We start from the raw sequence: 14,512 nt of genomic DNA on the forward strand, positions 1-14,512 counted from the left end.
AGGGTTCTTCAGGTCAGCTCAGAGACCCAGTGGCAGTGTGGAAGAAGCCGTTGTTTAACTGGGTTAATGTTCGATTGTGATTGTGTGGGCAGTGGGAAAATCATCCCTCTTGTGCTTCTTGATCTTATCACTTGAGATTCGAGACTTGAGATAGAGTTAGAGCTGGGGTTAGGGTGGGGTCTTCAGGCTCCTGTACCTCTTGCCTGATGGCAGCGTATGGTCCGATCGTGGCAGCAGACAGAATCTAAGGCGGAGACTCCGGTCTGTTGTTCTTGACCAGAGTGAAGATGTGGGAGGAAGCCAGAGCAACAGTGGGAAGCCCACACATCACAGAGAGAGCAGACATCTCCTGATGTCTGGATGCAGCTCAGGTCCCTGGAGCTGGAGAGCAGAATTATTAAATAATGCATGACTGTGTGATGGATATTTACTGCTAGGCCATAAGAGGCTTATTGCTAACCTCAGTTTTCTTGTACAGCAGCATGACTTTCCCAAAGAGTCAGAGTTGTTTCTGACAAAGTTAATTCAACTGGTAACAAACATCCCTTGCTCAACTTCTTGTTGTGAACAAGAACCAGTTTACCATTCTTAATGTAAATTGCAAGCAGAATCCGTTTTAAGTTAGAAGGACTCCTGGGTTGGTTACTAAAGGATACGGTTTGCAAAGTGAGTTTCTCATGAGACTTCATCCCTGCATTGGCCAAACACAAATTTAAAACTCTCCAATGTAAAACGATTGAGCCCCAAACTGCTATGGGTGAAGAAGTGTGATGGATATTCACTTTCTAAGGTCTAAAAAGCTTATTGCCAACCTCAGTTTTCTAGTACAGCAGCATGACTTTTTCAAAGGGTTGAAGTTGTTTCTCACAAGGTTAAAATTCTAACAAAATTGTAGCTAATTTATTTGCACCGATGTCCTCAGAAGCTTTGAGACCAACTGTATAAATTATTTCAACCAAGCAAAGGTATCTGGAACATATCATATGCAGATGATGTTTTCTGGTAGAAAATGTCCTTAAGCAATCCTAGTATATTACAGCACTGCTCCTGTGGTCAAACATGTATCAACTCAGGAACACACTCGATACCAATCTGGCAGCCTGACAAACAAGGAAAATGCTGGGACCTATAATGAAAGATGCAATAACAGAACAATATAATAGGAATGTAAAGCTTTATGAATAAGGTGTCATATTTGATGATTTTAGTAGATTTTTTGAGTATATGACTAGAGAATAGATAACAGAGATCCAGCCGATATCATGTTCTGACTTTTTAGAGGCTTTCAATAATGTCCCAATGAAGATCGTGTCAAGACGGTTGGAGTTCGGTGCAATATTCTGACATGAACTAGGAACTGGTAATTGGACAGAAGCCTAAGAGTAGGAATGAATGTCACACTCAGGTCACCAGGCTGTGTCTGATCGGTTAAAGCAGGGATCAGTATTTGGCATTCAACTTTTCAGGAGCTAAAGCAACATTTTGATGAAGAGGGTGAAATGTTGTATTTCTTGGTTTGCTGACAAGACATACATGGGTTGCATTGAGAATCTGAAGGAGGATGAAAAGGGGTTTCAGTGGGATAAAGGGAAACTGACTGAGGGCACAGGAATGTGGCACAGTACAGAAAAGTAGAGTGATTCTGAAATGTTGAGAGATTGAATAATATTGATGTTCAAAGGATCCCAGGTGATTTCACACTAGTCAATCAAAGCCAACTTGCAGGTGAAGCAAAGATAAATGTTGGATTTTATTGAGAAAAGATATGAGTACAGGAGCAAAGACAGCTTACCACAATTATAGGATATAAGGTTCTGTCTGGGTTTGTCGAGCTCATGTTCCCTGTCTCTCTGGGGTCCCCCATTCACCCTGTCTGATGTCTGTACATTAGATGTCACCCCACCCAATGAAGCTACAACAAGAGTAAGCTGTGAAGAGGAGAAGTCAAGATCAAAAATTGGCAATGCACCTCACCCAAAGCTTCTGAGGGATTACATACACCTTGTAAGCCAGCCTGCCAGCCTTGAAATCTCTGCAGAACACTGCTGGTGTACATGTCAGATGGCCAGCAAAAGTTCTGGTGCAGTGACTGGAGAGAGAGATGAAAGCAAGTTGATGTGAGCAGTACAGCAGAAGGAAGTGGGCAATTCTATCATTACAAATGTTAACCATACAACTATATTGGTAGCAGGTTAACATTAGGTTCACCACTGATTAAAATGTTGTAAATATTAGCTACAGATCTTAGGAATGTGTATCTTAGCAGGGATGTGGGCTTTAGCAATATTTTAACTATAAACTATCTTCTAATATCATTATCTGTTAATTGTATTATTATAAGATGATTTTAGTCTATGGAATTACTAAATATATTGACAGCATATTTAAATACATACAGTACATATTTAAACCACTGTGAAGGGCAACAATCATGGACTGATAGTAATTCAGCACAGGAACAGGCCCTTTCACCCAACTCATTCATCAAGTAATTTCTCTGGCAACAGGTTTCATACACTTACCTCCTTCTGCATGAAGAAGTTGCTCTTCAGGTGTCTGTTAGATTTTTCCCTTCACGTCTTCAACCTATGTCTCACGACTGTATACATCACTAAGGATAAGCTCTCCATCTCCTGTGATGCTGTGTTTCTCAGTGAATAACCAGCATTTTTCAAAATGTTGCATAATTTAAATTATATAGACTCCTTGCAAGTATTTATAATGGATTAAATATCTGATGGATGTGAGTGGGTAACATGTCAGAGGTTTTCATCTACATTTTGTGATTTGAACAACTTATTTTTGTTTCTGTTTCCATTTATTCATTTAAATAGACTTGTGCCACATTGCTTTTTGCGTAACTCTGTTCAATATAAATTTTATTTTACAAAAGATTATAAAATAGTTGAATATATTTTAATAACATTACCACTCCAGATGATATACTACTTAATGCACCAGCCTATTTTTGGATATTTGAATACTGACGCACTTCACAAGTTAATACTTTTAAACTTAATAAAGCAAGAATATTGCCCGGGAAGTGCTTGCAGAAGAACACACTAAACACAAAGACAATCAATTATGATTTCCTCACATTATACAGAGAATGTCGCAGAAAAATATAGAGACATGATTATTATGCACTTAAACTGTATATACACATAATGCATTAGTCCACTTAAACCAGGGCTGGGTGTTTTATGGAAGATGAAATGACGATTATTTATTCTACTTATGGATTCTCAGATCACATCACCATTGGAACAATGAATGAAACAATCCGGCACAAGAGAACAAAGGGTCAGGCATATTACAATGTTTAAATGACTATTCTGCGTTTTTGTACCTTCTGCAATCTCTGATCTAGATTGTTTACTTATAGAATTGTACAATTAGAATTAGAATTTAAAGGATTCTGAACAGGTTTTTGAGTGGGAATTTGTTTAGCAATCGGAATACAATTTGGAGCAGGACTTGGAGGGGGACGTGGTATTGGAGCGGGTGGTGGAGCGGGTGGTGGAGCAGGACTTGGAGCGGGACTTTGAGCGGGACTTGGACTACCGAATGAATAGGAATCTGAAGTGGGATTGCAGGTCTGATCTTGAGTACGATTCCACACTGGAATACTTGTTTGCCTTGGGGCTACAGGTACAGCACAATGAAGAGAATACTCAGATGATTCACTGCAAATTGCCTTTGTGTTAAGGCAGGCAAAGCAAAATTCCACATGGCATCTGATGCATGTGACATATTTGCACATATCTTTATGTTCTATAAGAAAACCACAAGTGGGACAAGCACGGATTATAGGACAATTTTGAATTTCGCTGTAAGGTAAAGTTTTTGTGAGACAATCCGTCAAGGCATCCAGCTCCATATTAGTGCATCCTTCATTGTCACATTTATCAGAGCGTGGAGCTGGGCCTTTCCACTCCTTCATACATTGCCAGCAAAATTCAAAAGGGAATCCATCGTTGGCCGTGCAGATTGAACAAGTCACTGATATGTTCATCCCATCTTTCTGTTCCACATAAGTCCCACACCTCGGACACTAAACAAAGACAGATGATGAAATTAGTAATTAAGGACATACACCTCTGATAATCCACTGTACATAATAATGTAATTTTAGCTTTTAAATGTTATGGCATCTCCTGCATTGATATTTTTTGATGTTCCTACAAATTAAAAGTTTGCTATAATTTAGACATGAAATCGTTATTGCAGTACCCACCCGCTCCCCCCCCCCCCCAGAAGCATTATACCTAAGCAATTGGCTAAGTACTAAATACATTGAGAGATTTCTGGAGTGATATTCAACTGATGATCAATTCTTTGATCAAATGGGTTTATACCACAGTCACTGAGTGAGACTGTGTTTCCCCTAACATTGATTTACAGCGGAATCACATCTTTGAGTCACAGAGTCATTGATGGATACAGCACATAAACTGGCCCTTTGGTCCAACTGCTCCGTGCAAACCAATCCATCCATCTGAACTGATCGCATTTCAGAATCAGGATCAGGTTTAATATCACTGGCATGTGTCATGAAATTTATTAACTTAGTAGCAGCAGTTCAATGCAATACATAATTTAGAAGCAGCAAAAATAATAATAAATAAAGAAATCAATCACAGTATACTTATATTGAATAGATTTAAAAATCATGCATAAACAGAAATAATATATACTGAAAAAGTGAGGTTTCAATGTCCCTCTAGGAATCGAATGACAGAGGCGAAGACACTGTTCCTGAATTACTGAGTGTGTACCTCTTGGCAACAGTGAGAAAAGGACATGCCCTGGGTGCTGGAGGACCTTAATAATGGACGCTGCCTTTCTGAGACACCGCTTCTTGAAGGTGTCCTGGGTACTTTGTAGGCTAGTACTCAAGATGGAGCTGACTAAATTTCCGACATACTGCAGTTTTCTTTGCTCCTGTGCAGTAGCCGCCCACCACCCCAACCCCCAACCCCCCCGAGCCATTACCAGACAGTAATGCAGCCTGTCAGAATGCTCTCCATGGTACATCTACAGAAGTTTTTCAGTGTTTCTGTTGACATACCAAATCTTTTCAAACTCCTAATGAAGTATAGTTGCTATCTTGCTTTCTTTACAGCTGCATCAATATGTTGGGACTAGGTTAGGTTCTCAGAGATCTTGCCACCCAGGAACTTGGAAGTTTTCACTCTCTCCACTTCTGATCTCTCTATGATGATTAGTTCATGTTCCCTTGTCTTACCCTTCCTGAAGTCCACAATCAGCTCTTTCATCTTATTGGCATTGGGTGCAAGGTTGTTGTTGTGACACCACTCCACTGAAAAGTTCATGGATCCTGTATGTTGTCTAATCTTATGCAGGGTCAGGGAACTATTTTTCTAACCTACATACTGTGAATTCCACAAGTTCCTCCTGACAGAATTCATGCAGAATCCATTGTTAGAACATGACTAGGACTTTCACATTCACGACCACCAATAAAAAAAAATGTTGACAAATCTTTGTTGAACTATTGGCAAGAATTAACAGTCTAGAAGTGATACAATACCTGGATGTGTATGGTCCACATATAAAGCTTAAACAAAATAAATTCTGCAGATGCTGAGATTCCAGATCAACACACACAAAATGCTGGAGGAACTTAGCAGGTCAGGTAGCTATGGACATGAAAAAATAATCAGCATTTCTGGTTGAGACTCTTCTTCAAGACTGGAAAGGAAGGGAAAGATGTCAGAATAAAACGGTGGGGAAAGGGAAGGAGGACTAGCTAGAAGGTGACAGGTGAAGTCAGGTGGGTGGCAAAGGTAAAGGCTGGAGAAGAAGGGATCTGATAGCAGAGGAGAGTGGACCATGAGAGAAAGATAAGTAGGAGTGGACACCAGGAGGAAGTGATGGGCAGGTGAGGAGAAGTCAGAGGTCAGAGTGGGGAATAAAAGAAGAGGAGCGTTTGGCAGCTTTGGGCCTGTACTCACTGGAATTTAGAAGAATGCGGGGAAATCTCATTGAAACCTACTGAATATTGAAAGGACTAGATCGGGAGGATATGGAGAGGATGTTTCCTAGGGTGGGTGTATCCAGAACTAGAGGGCCTCAAAATCGAGGGGCAACCCTTTGGGACAGAGTAAAGGAGGAATTTCTTAAGCCAGAGAATAGTAAATACAGTAGAAGTCAGAAGTTTACATATACCTTAGCCAAATACATTTAATGTCAGTTTTTCACAATTCCTGACATTTCATCCTAGAAAACATTCCTTGTTTTAGGTCAGTTAGGATCATTACTTTATTTTAAGAATGTGAAATGTCAGAATAATAGTAGAGAGAATGATTTATTTCAGCTTTTATTTCTTTCATCACTTTCCCAGTGGGTCAGAAGTTTACATACACTTTGTTAGTATTTGATAGCATTTCCTTTAAATTCTTTAACTTGGGTCAAATGTTTTGGATAGCCTTCCACAAGCTTCTCACAGTAAGTTGCTGGAATTTTGTTCCATTCCTCCAGACAGAACTGGTGTAACTGAGTTAGGTGTGTAGACCTCGTTGCTCGCACGCTCTTTTTCAGTTCTGCCCACAAATTTTCTTTTGGATTGAGGTCAGAAAATGATATCAAGTTTGGTTCATTCTTGGGAGCAATTTCCAAATGCCTGAAGGTACCACATTCATCTGTACAAACAATAGTACACAAGTATAAACACCATGGGACCACGCAGTTGTCATACCGCTCAGGAAGGAGATGCATTCTGTCTCCTAGAGATGAACGTACATTGGCGGGAAAAGTGCAAATCAATCCCGGAACAACAGCAAAGGACCTTGTGAAGATGCTAGAGGAAACAGGTAGATAAGTATCTATATCCACAGTAAAATGAGTCTAAATCAACATAACCTGAAAGGCTGCTCAGCAAGGAAGAAGCCACTGCTCCAAAACTACCATAAAAAAGCCAGACTACAGTTTGCAAGTGCATATAGGGACAAAGATCTTACTTTTTGGAGAAATGCCCTCTGGTCTGATGAAACAAAAATTGAACTGTTTGGCCATAATGACCATCGTTATGTTTGGAGGAAAAAGGGTGAGGCTTGCAAGCCAAAGAACACCGTTCCAACCGTGAAGCATGGGGGTGGCAGCATCATGTTGAGGGGGTGCTTTGCTGCAGGAGGGACTGGTGCACTTCACAAAATAGATGGCATCATGAGGAAGGAAAATTATGTGGATATATTGAAGCAACAACTCAAGACATCAGCCAGGAAGTTAAAGCTCGGTCACGAATGGGTCCTCCAAATGGACAATGACCCCAAGCATACCTCCAAAGTTGTGGCAAAATTGCTTAAGGACAACAAAGTCAAGGTATTGGAGTGGCCATCACAAAGCCCTGACCTCAATCAGAGAGAAAATTTGTGGGCAGAAATGAAAAAGCGTGTGCGAGCAATAAGGCCTTCAAATCTGACTCAGTTACATCAGTTCTGTCTGGAGGAATGGAACAAAATTCTAGTAACTTACTGTGAGAACCTTGTGGAAAGCTACCCAAAATGTTTGACCCACGTTAAACAATTTAAAGGCAATGCTACCAAATACTAACAAAGTGTACGTAAACTTCTGACCCACTGGGAAAGTGATGAAAGAAATAAAAGCTGAAATAAATCATTCTCTCTACTATTATTTGACATTTCACATTCTTAAAATAAAGTAGTGATCCTAACTGACTTAAGACAGGGAATGTTTTCCAGGATTAAATATCAGGAATTGTGAAAAACTGAGTTTAAATGTATTTGGCTAAGGTGTATGTAAACTTCTGACTTCTACTGTATGTGGAATGCTCTGCCACAGACTGGTGGAAGCTAAGTCTGTGCGTATATTTAAGGTAAAAGTTGATCGTCTTCTGATCTGTCAGGGGATCAAAGGATATGGCGAGGAGGCAGGTGGATGGGGTTGAGTAGGATCCGGGTTCAGACATAATGGAATGGCAGAGCAGACTCAATGGGCTGAATGGCCTTATTCTGCTCCTATATCTTATGGCCCTTGGTCTGACAGGCAAGTGTGAGGGAAAAAATTACCGGAAGGAGAAACCGATGTTCATCAGGTTGGAGGCTACGCAGACAGAACATCAGATGTTGCTCCTCCTCCCTGACTATAGCCTCATCATGACAAAAGAGGAGGCCATGGACCACATGTCAGAACAGGAATGGGGATAGGAATTAAAGTGTTTGGCCAAGGGGAAATTCTGCTTTTGACGGTGGAGAAGAGTTGCACAACAAAGTGGTCCCCCTATTTTTATTGGGTCTCACCAATATAGAGAAGGCCACATGGGATCACTGAGGACAATAGACACAGGTGAAGTTTCCACACCTAGTCAGACTGTTTGGGACCCTGAATGGAGGTAAGGGACGTGAATGAGGAGGAGGATGCGTCACATTTTTGTCGTGCGCCAGGATATGTGCCAGGAGGGAGGTCAGGGGGGAGGTTAGAATGGCCATGGGAATCAAAGAGGGAGTGATCCCTGTGGAAAGTAGAGAGTGGGGGTAGAGGTAAAGATGTGCTGGGGTAGTATTGAAGATGGTGGAAATTGTGGAGAATAATAGGTGAGGCCAAGAGGAATCCTACCCCTGTTCAGAAGTGGGTGTCTGGAAGAGGAAGAGATGCAGGTGAGGGCAGCATCAATGGTAGAGGAAGGGAAATCCCATTCTTTGAAGAAGGAGGACACCTCTGATGTCCTGGAAAGGAAAGCCTCATCCTGGAACAAATACAGTGGAAATAAAGGAATGGAGAAAAGAGAACAGCATTTTTACAAGAGGAGTGAGAAGAGAGATAGTCAAGAGAGCTGTGGGAATTGGTAGGTTTATAAAAGTTGTTGGTAGATAGAATGTATCCAGGGATGGAGAAAAAGAGATCGAGAAAGGAGAAAGTTGTCAGCAATGGACCAAGTGAATTTAAGGGCAGGCTGGAAGCTGGAGGCAAAGTTGATGAGATTGACCAATTCAGCAAGGGTGTCAGAAACAGCACCAATGCAGTCACCAAAGTATCACAAGAAGAGTTGGGGAGCATTACGAGGGAAGGCTGGGAACATGGACTATTCCACATAGCCATTGAAAAGGCAGGCATAGCTGGGACCCATGCAGTTGCCCATAGCTACTCCTTCAGTTTGGGGAGATTGAGGGGAGCCAAAGAAGAAATTGTTTAGGGTGAGGGTGGTGGTAGAGGGGAACTGGTTGGGTCTTCTTTTGCAGAAAGATTTAATGCCTTCTTGATGGGGTGGTGGGGGGGTAGAGTGTATAGATGTCCATGGTGAAAATAAGGTGGTTGGGGCCAGGGAATTTAAGTTGTTGAAGAGGGTAAGAGCATGTGAGGTGTTGTGGATGTAGCTGGGATGGGACTGAACCAAGTGGGATAGAATGGAGTCAAGGTATGCAGACATGAGTTCTGTAGGGCTGAAGCAGGTAGAGACAATAGGATTATTCAGACACTCGGATTTGTGGATTTTGGGTGGGAGCTAGAAATGAGATGAGCAGTGCAGGGTCAGGGAAGTTGGAGTTTTCCAGAGTTGATGAGGTTAGTGATGGGGTTGGATACAATTCTTTGATGGACTGGAGTGGGGTTGTGCCTCCTGGCCTCTGCAAGGTAGAGGTCAATCCACTACACTTGTGGTGGTGGCATCCATTAGTCTTGTGAGACCATGGATCTGTGCCTGGAAAGTCTTGCTTCAGTCTGTGTTGGTAGAGCAGCGTCTGTTGTTGCTGTAGAGGCCCACACGGGAGTGACAGTCTCGGCTGCAGCGACTGCACTTGAAGGCGCTGTCCTCCAGTGTTGTCTTGGTGCTGTTTTCTCGGCGAGTGCACTTTTCTTCAGCAGCAAGCCTCAGCTTCTCTTCTTCTCTTTTTAGACCTCTGCGTAGTTCCAGCCTCCAGCGAGAGCGATCGCTTGCAATGTCCTCCCACCTCTCGATGTTCCTGTTCAGTGACTTCATATCTCTCTTGCAGACACCTTTGAAGTGAAGATGGGGCCACCCTTGTGCTCTCTTGCTGGAGGCCAGTTCCCCGTTCAGCAGGTCTTTCGGGATCCTCCCATCTGACATGCAGTGTACGTGGCCCAGCCAGCGGAGATGGTGTTGCTGGAGCAGGGTGAAGAGGCTGGGTATCTGGACGTGGGCCAGGACCTCACTGTTGGTGACTCGGTCAATCCACTTGATGTCCACGATGCGTCTCAGGCTGTGAAGTTGGAAGGTATTGAGACGTCACTCTTGTCTGTAGTAGAGGCTCCAGGTCTCACTGCCGTAAAACAGTGTGCTGAGGACGCAGGTCCTGTAGACTGCAACTTTGGTGTGCGTCATCAGCTTTCTGTTCTCCCAGACTCTCTTTGTCAGCCTGGCGAATGTTGAGGCTGCTCGTCCGATCTGTCTGTTGATCTCGGGGTCTAGAGAGAGACTGTCCGTGATGGTGGAGCAAAGGTGAAAACTCGTGAACTACCTCCAGCTCGTAGTTGTTGATGGTAATAGCATTGGGGTGCTCAATGCCTTGGCCCAACATGTTGGTCTTCCTCAGGCTGATGGTCAAGCTGAAGTCCTGGCAGGCTCTTGAGAAGCTGTCCATGAGGTGTTGCAGTTGCTCTTCAGAGTGTGTTGCCAGTGCCGCATCGTCTGCAAACAACATGTCCCTGATGAGTACTTCACAAACCTTGGTTTTCGCCCTCAGCCAGGACAGACTGAACAACCTTCCGTCCAATCTGGTGTGGAGGTAAACACCATCAGTTGATTTTCCAAAGGCGTGTTTCAGCAAAGGCGTCTGCTACACTACAACAGTTCAAAAACCATCTGTCTGCGGGTCTGATGGGAAAGCCCTTCTTCTCCAACTCTATACCTTTTCCACCCATCTGAGTTCATCTCTCATCTTCTAGCGAGTCCTCTTTCCACTCCATGTTTTTATTCTGGTGTCCTCACCCTTCCTTTCCAATCCTACAGAAGGGCCTCAGCCTGAAACACAGACTGTGTATTCATTTTCACATATAAAGCTTGTCAGTTTATTTCACGTCAGCCCCTCAGTGTATCTTCATTTCTTCATGTACTCATCCACCTTCCTCACCTTCTTTGCAATTGTTCTCAGTTACTATATTTTTTTTCTAGTCTCTCATGAATTCCTGATGGGGTTTCTTCTTGAAAGCTCTGTATTAAGGCATCTAAAATTGTATTCTTCCACAAGTGAAAATTTCTTCTCTACTTTGATCATTTCAAAACTCCTTAAAATTTTAAACACTTTGATCAGATAATCTCTCAGTTCTCTTTTGCAGAAAAATGGTCAGTTAACCTATTCATTGTTATAGTCTTTGGGAAATCCTTGTGAGAACCCTGGCTTATTATGTTGAAACTTCTGTTATATAGTGGTCCCTTTTTAAAACATTGCCTGTCAAACTCCCTGAATATTACCTCATTCTTCAGACTCTCACACCATCCCAAGCTTCACAGCTTTCTCAAATCCAGTAATGACCCCTATTTGTTAGCAGTTAGTTAGATGCCAGTCCTGCTTTACCTGTTTGTATTCACAGTAACTTGAAGCAGCGAGAGTGACAAGCCTCTCTTCAAAAATTTGCCGTTCCTCAACAGAGAGCAATGCGTGTCTGCACACCTCCAAGTAGGACCATTCCTTTCCACATCCTTCATCTGTCTCATCTATTAATGCAGGGCAGTGGAATTTGAAATAACCCTGGAAAAGACATTGAAAAGTATTGTAAAGCATTCCCATTTAAAAAGTGGATTGAGCATGAGATATAACAGTAAGGATTGTTTGTGATATCCACCTGACTTATACGGGTCCGACACCATTCCGTGAGTGAAATGGGATCTACAGCATGTCCACAGGACATTTCCACTCTGTAGACATTTGGGTCATTATCTCCTGCAACAGAGCATTTTGTTGGAATTACTACAGAATTTGTTTAAGGCGCTAAGTATACAACAACAACAAATATTACTTTCATTGAACAGTGCTTTCATTGAAAGCATTTGCTTAGGTAAAACAAAATAAAATGGTTCAATAAATTTGATCTGATTGGTAAAGAGACTAACTGAAATGTGAGTGAAGAAAGGAACAGATTTTCCAATGGTTTGAAACATATATTTTCATTTTGACTGGAGTGTATCCTGGTGTGATTTGAAGGAGCTCTGGGTTGTTTTCTGTTATAGAACATAGAAAAGTACAGAACAGGAAAAGGCTCACTGGTACATCATGTCTGCACCAACCATGAAGCCAAGATAAACTAATCCCATCAGCTTGTGTAGGGTCTGTGTTCTGTCAAACTCTTCCAGTTCATGTGTCTGTTTAAATTCTTCTTCAATACTGCTACATATCTCTTTCTATCACCTCCACAGCAGCACGTTCCAAACATCTGCTAATTTCTGTGTTCTCCCTAAAGTAGCCAAGGGTTTTAAACAAAGAAAAATACCTTAAATTTAGTGTTCCTATTTCTGAAAACATTAGAAGAAAGAACAATTTGATTAAGGTTGTTATGATTTGAAAATCCTTTCAAATTATTAATAGTGGCAGGCATGTAAAATTATTTCCACCAAAATTAGGAAAAGAAAACACAATATCCTTCTCTATATCTGCTGACTAGATCTCAACATCCCACTCCTCACCCGAACACAACTCCCCGGATAATAACAACTCTTTCCTTCCAGGGCTTCACTTGTTTTGTGTCCTCTTGCCAGTCAGTGTGCCAGAACCCTACACGTCGTGTCTGCATCACTGGAAGAGGCCATTGCCCGTTGATAGTTGCGACATGAGGTTGGAATGTCAGAGCTGCTATATGATGCATTCCTACCTGAAAGTAATATTTGTAGAACGCTGAAATCTTGGCAACATAGCTGAATTCCTATCAAATATGGCAGACTTTCCTGGCAAATCCTGTGTCATAGGTCCGTGATGTAGGATATGGGACTGGGCTTTTCCTGGGCTGAGGCATATAGTTAGGAAGCCACACCCTACTCAAAGGGACAGACTTTTGAACTTTGTTGCAAACTATAACTGACAGCTCAAACCCAACAGGCTTACCATTTTACATTTAGAGACAAAGAACACAAGATGTAGCACATCAGGATACCACAAACACAAGAGGGAAGAGTAACTCAGCATAAATCAACAATGTTTGATTGCTAATCCACAGAACAACAAGTACAAGTAACAGAAAGATAAGTTATAAATGATTATAACAGTAAACAATTGTTAGCCTAACACTTGACCGAGTACATAAACCATATATGGGTTTAAAGTAAAACGTAATTTTGTTTGAATGAAAGAATGTAAGACCATATGATATAGGGGCAGAAGTAGGCCATTCCGCCCATCAAGTCTGCTCCACCATTCAATAAACACAAAATAATCTGCAGATGCTGGGGTCAAAGCAAAACTCACAACATGCTGGAGGAACTCAGCAGATCAGGCACCATCCGTGGAAAAGATCAGTCGACATTTCGGGCCGGAACCTGAGTTCCGGCCCGAAATGTCGACTGATCTTTTCCACGGATGCTGCTTGACCTGCTGAGTTCCTCCAGCGTGTTGTGAGTGTTGCTCCGCCATTCAATCATAGCTGATCCAATTCTTCCAGTCATCCCAGCTCCCCTGGCTAATCAAGAACCTATCTATCTCTGCCTTAAATGCACCCAATGACTTGGCCTCCACAGCTGCTCGTAGCAACAAATTCCACAGATTTACCATCTTCTGACTAAAGTAATTTCTCCGCATCACTATTCTAAATGGATTTCCTTCAATCCTGAAGTCGTGCCCTCTTGTCCTAGAATCCCCTACCATGGGAAATAACTTTGCCATATCTAATCTGTTCAGGCCTTCTTACATTCGGAATGTCTCTAAGAGATCTCCCCTCATTCTCCTGAACTCTAGGGAATACAGCCCAAGAGCTGCCAGGCATTCCTCATACGGTAACCCTTTCATGCCTGGAATCATTCTTGTGAATCTTCTCTGAACCCTCTCCAATGTCAGTGTATCCTTTCTAAAATAAGGAGCACAAAATTGCACACAATACTCTAAGTTTGGTCTCACGCTCGTATATTCTGTACCTCCTGAAATGAGTGACAACATTGCATTTGCCTTCTTCACCACTAACTCAACCTGGAGGTTAACCTTTAGGGTATCCTGCACAAGGACTCCCAAGTCCCTTTGCATCTCTGCATTTTGAATCTCTCTCCATCTAAATAATAGTCTGCCTGTTTTTTGCTTCCACCTAACTGCATGACATAGACCACCTAACAGTTTATTTCATTTGCCACTTCTTTGCCCATTCCACTAAACTATCTAAGTCTCTGCAGGCTCTCTGTTTCCTCAACACTACTCGCTCCTCCACCTATCTTTGTATCATCGTCAAATTTAACCACAAATCCATTAGTACCTCAGTCCAAATCATTGACATACATCATAAAAAGCAGCAGTCCCGACACTGATCTCTGTGGAACTCCACTGGTAACCAGAATAGGATCCCTTTATTCCCACTCTCTGTTTTCTGCCAACCAGCTAAT

General features: G+C 42.1%; 1 protein-coding gene and 1 long non-coding RNA gene across 3 annotated transcripts in view; one reads left to right on the plus strand and one right to left on the minus strand.

Annotated features, from left to right (window-relative positions):
• The window catches only part of LOC140196406 (uncharacterized), a 34,787-nt gene that overhangs the window by 18,493 nt on the left and 1,782 nt on the right, over window positions 1–14,512 (plus strand). The gene's annotated exons all lie outside the window — the stretch shown is intronic.
• The window catches only part of LOC140196405 (ubiquitin carboxyl-terminal hydrolase 17-like protein 19), a 51,836-nt gene continuing 48,879 nt past the window's right edge, over window positions 11,556–14,512 (minus strand). Inside the window, exon 15 of the mRNA XM_072255548.1 lies at window positions 11,556–11,687. Coding sequence (XP_072111649.1) covers window positions 11,650–11,687 — 38 coding nt within the window. The 3' untranslated portion in view covers window positions 11,556–11,649. The remainder of the gene's footprint in view (window positions 11,688–14,512) is intronic.

This window comes from Mobula birostris, chromosome 4 (genome assembly GCF_030028105.1).
Source record: "Mobula birostris isolate sMobBir1 chromosome 4, sMobBir1.hap1, whole genome shotgun sequence".
Lineage (NCBI taxonomy): Eukaryota > Metazoa > Chordata > Chondrichthyes > Myliobatiformes > Myliobatidae > Mobula > Mobula birostris.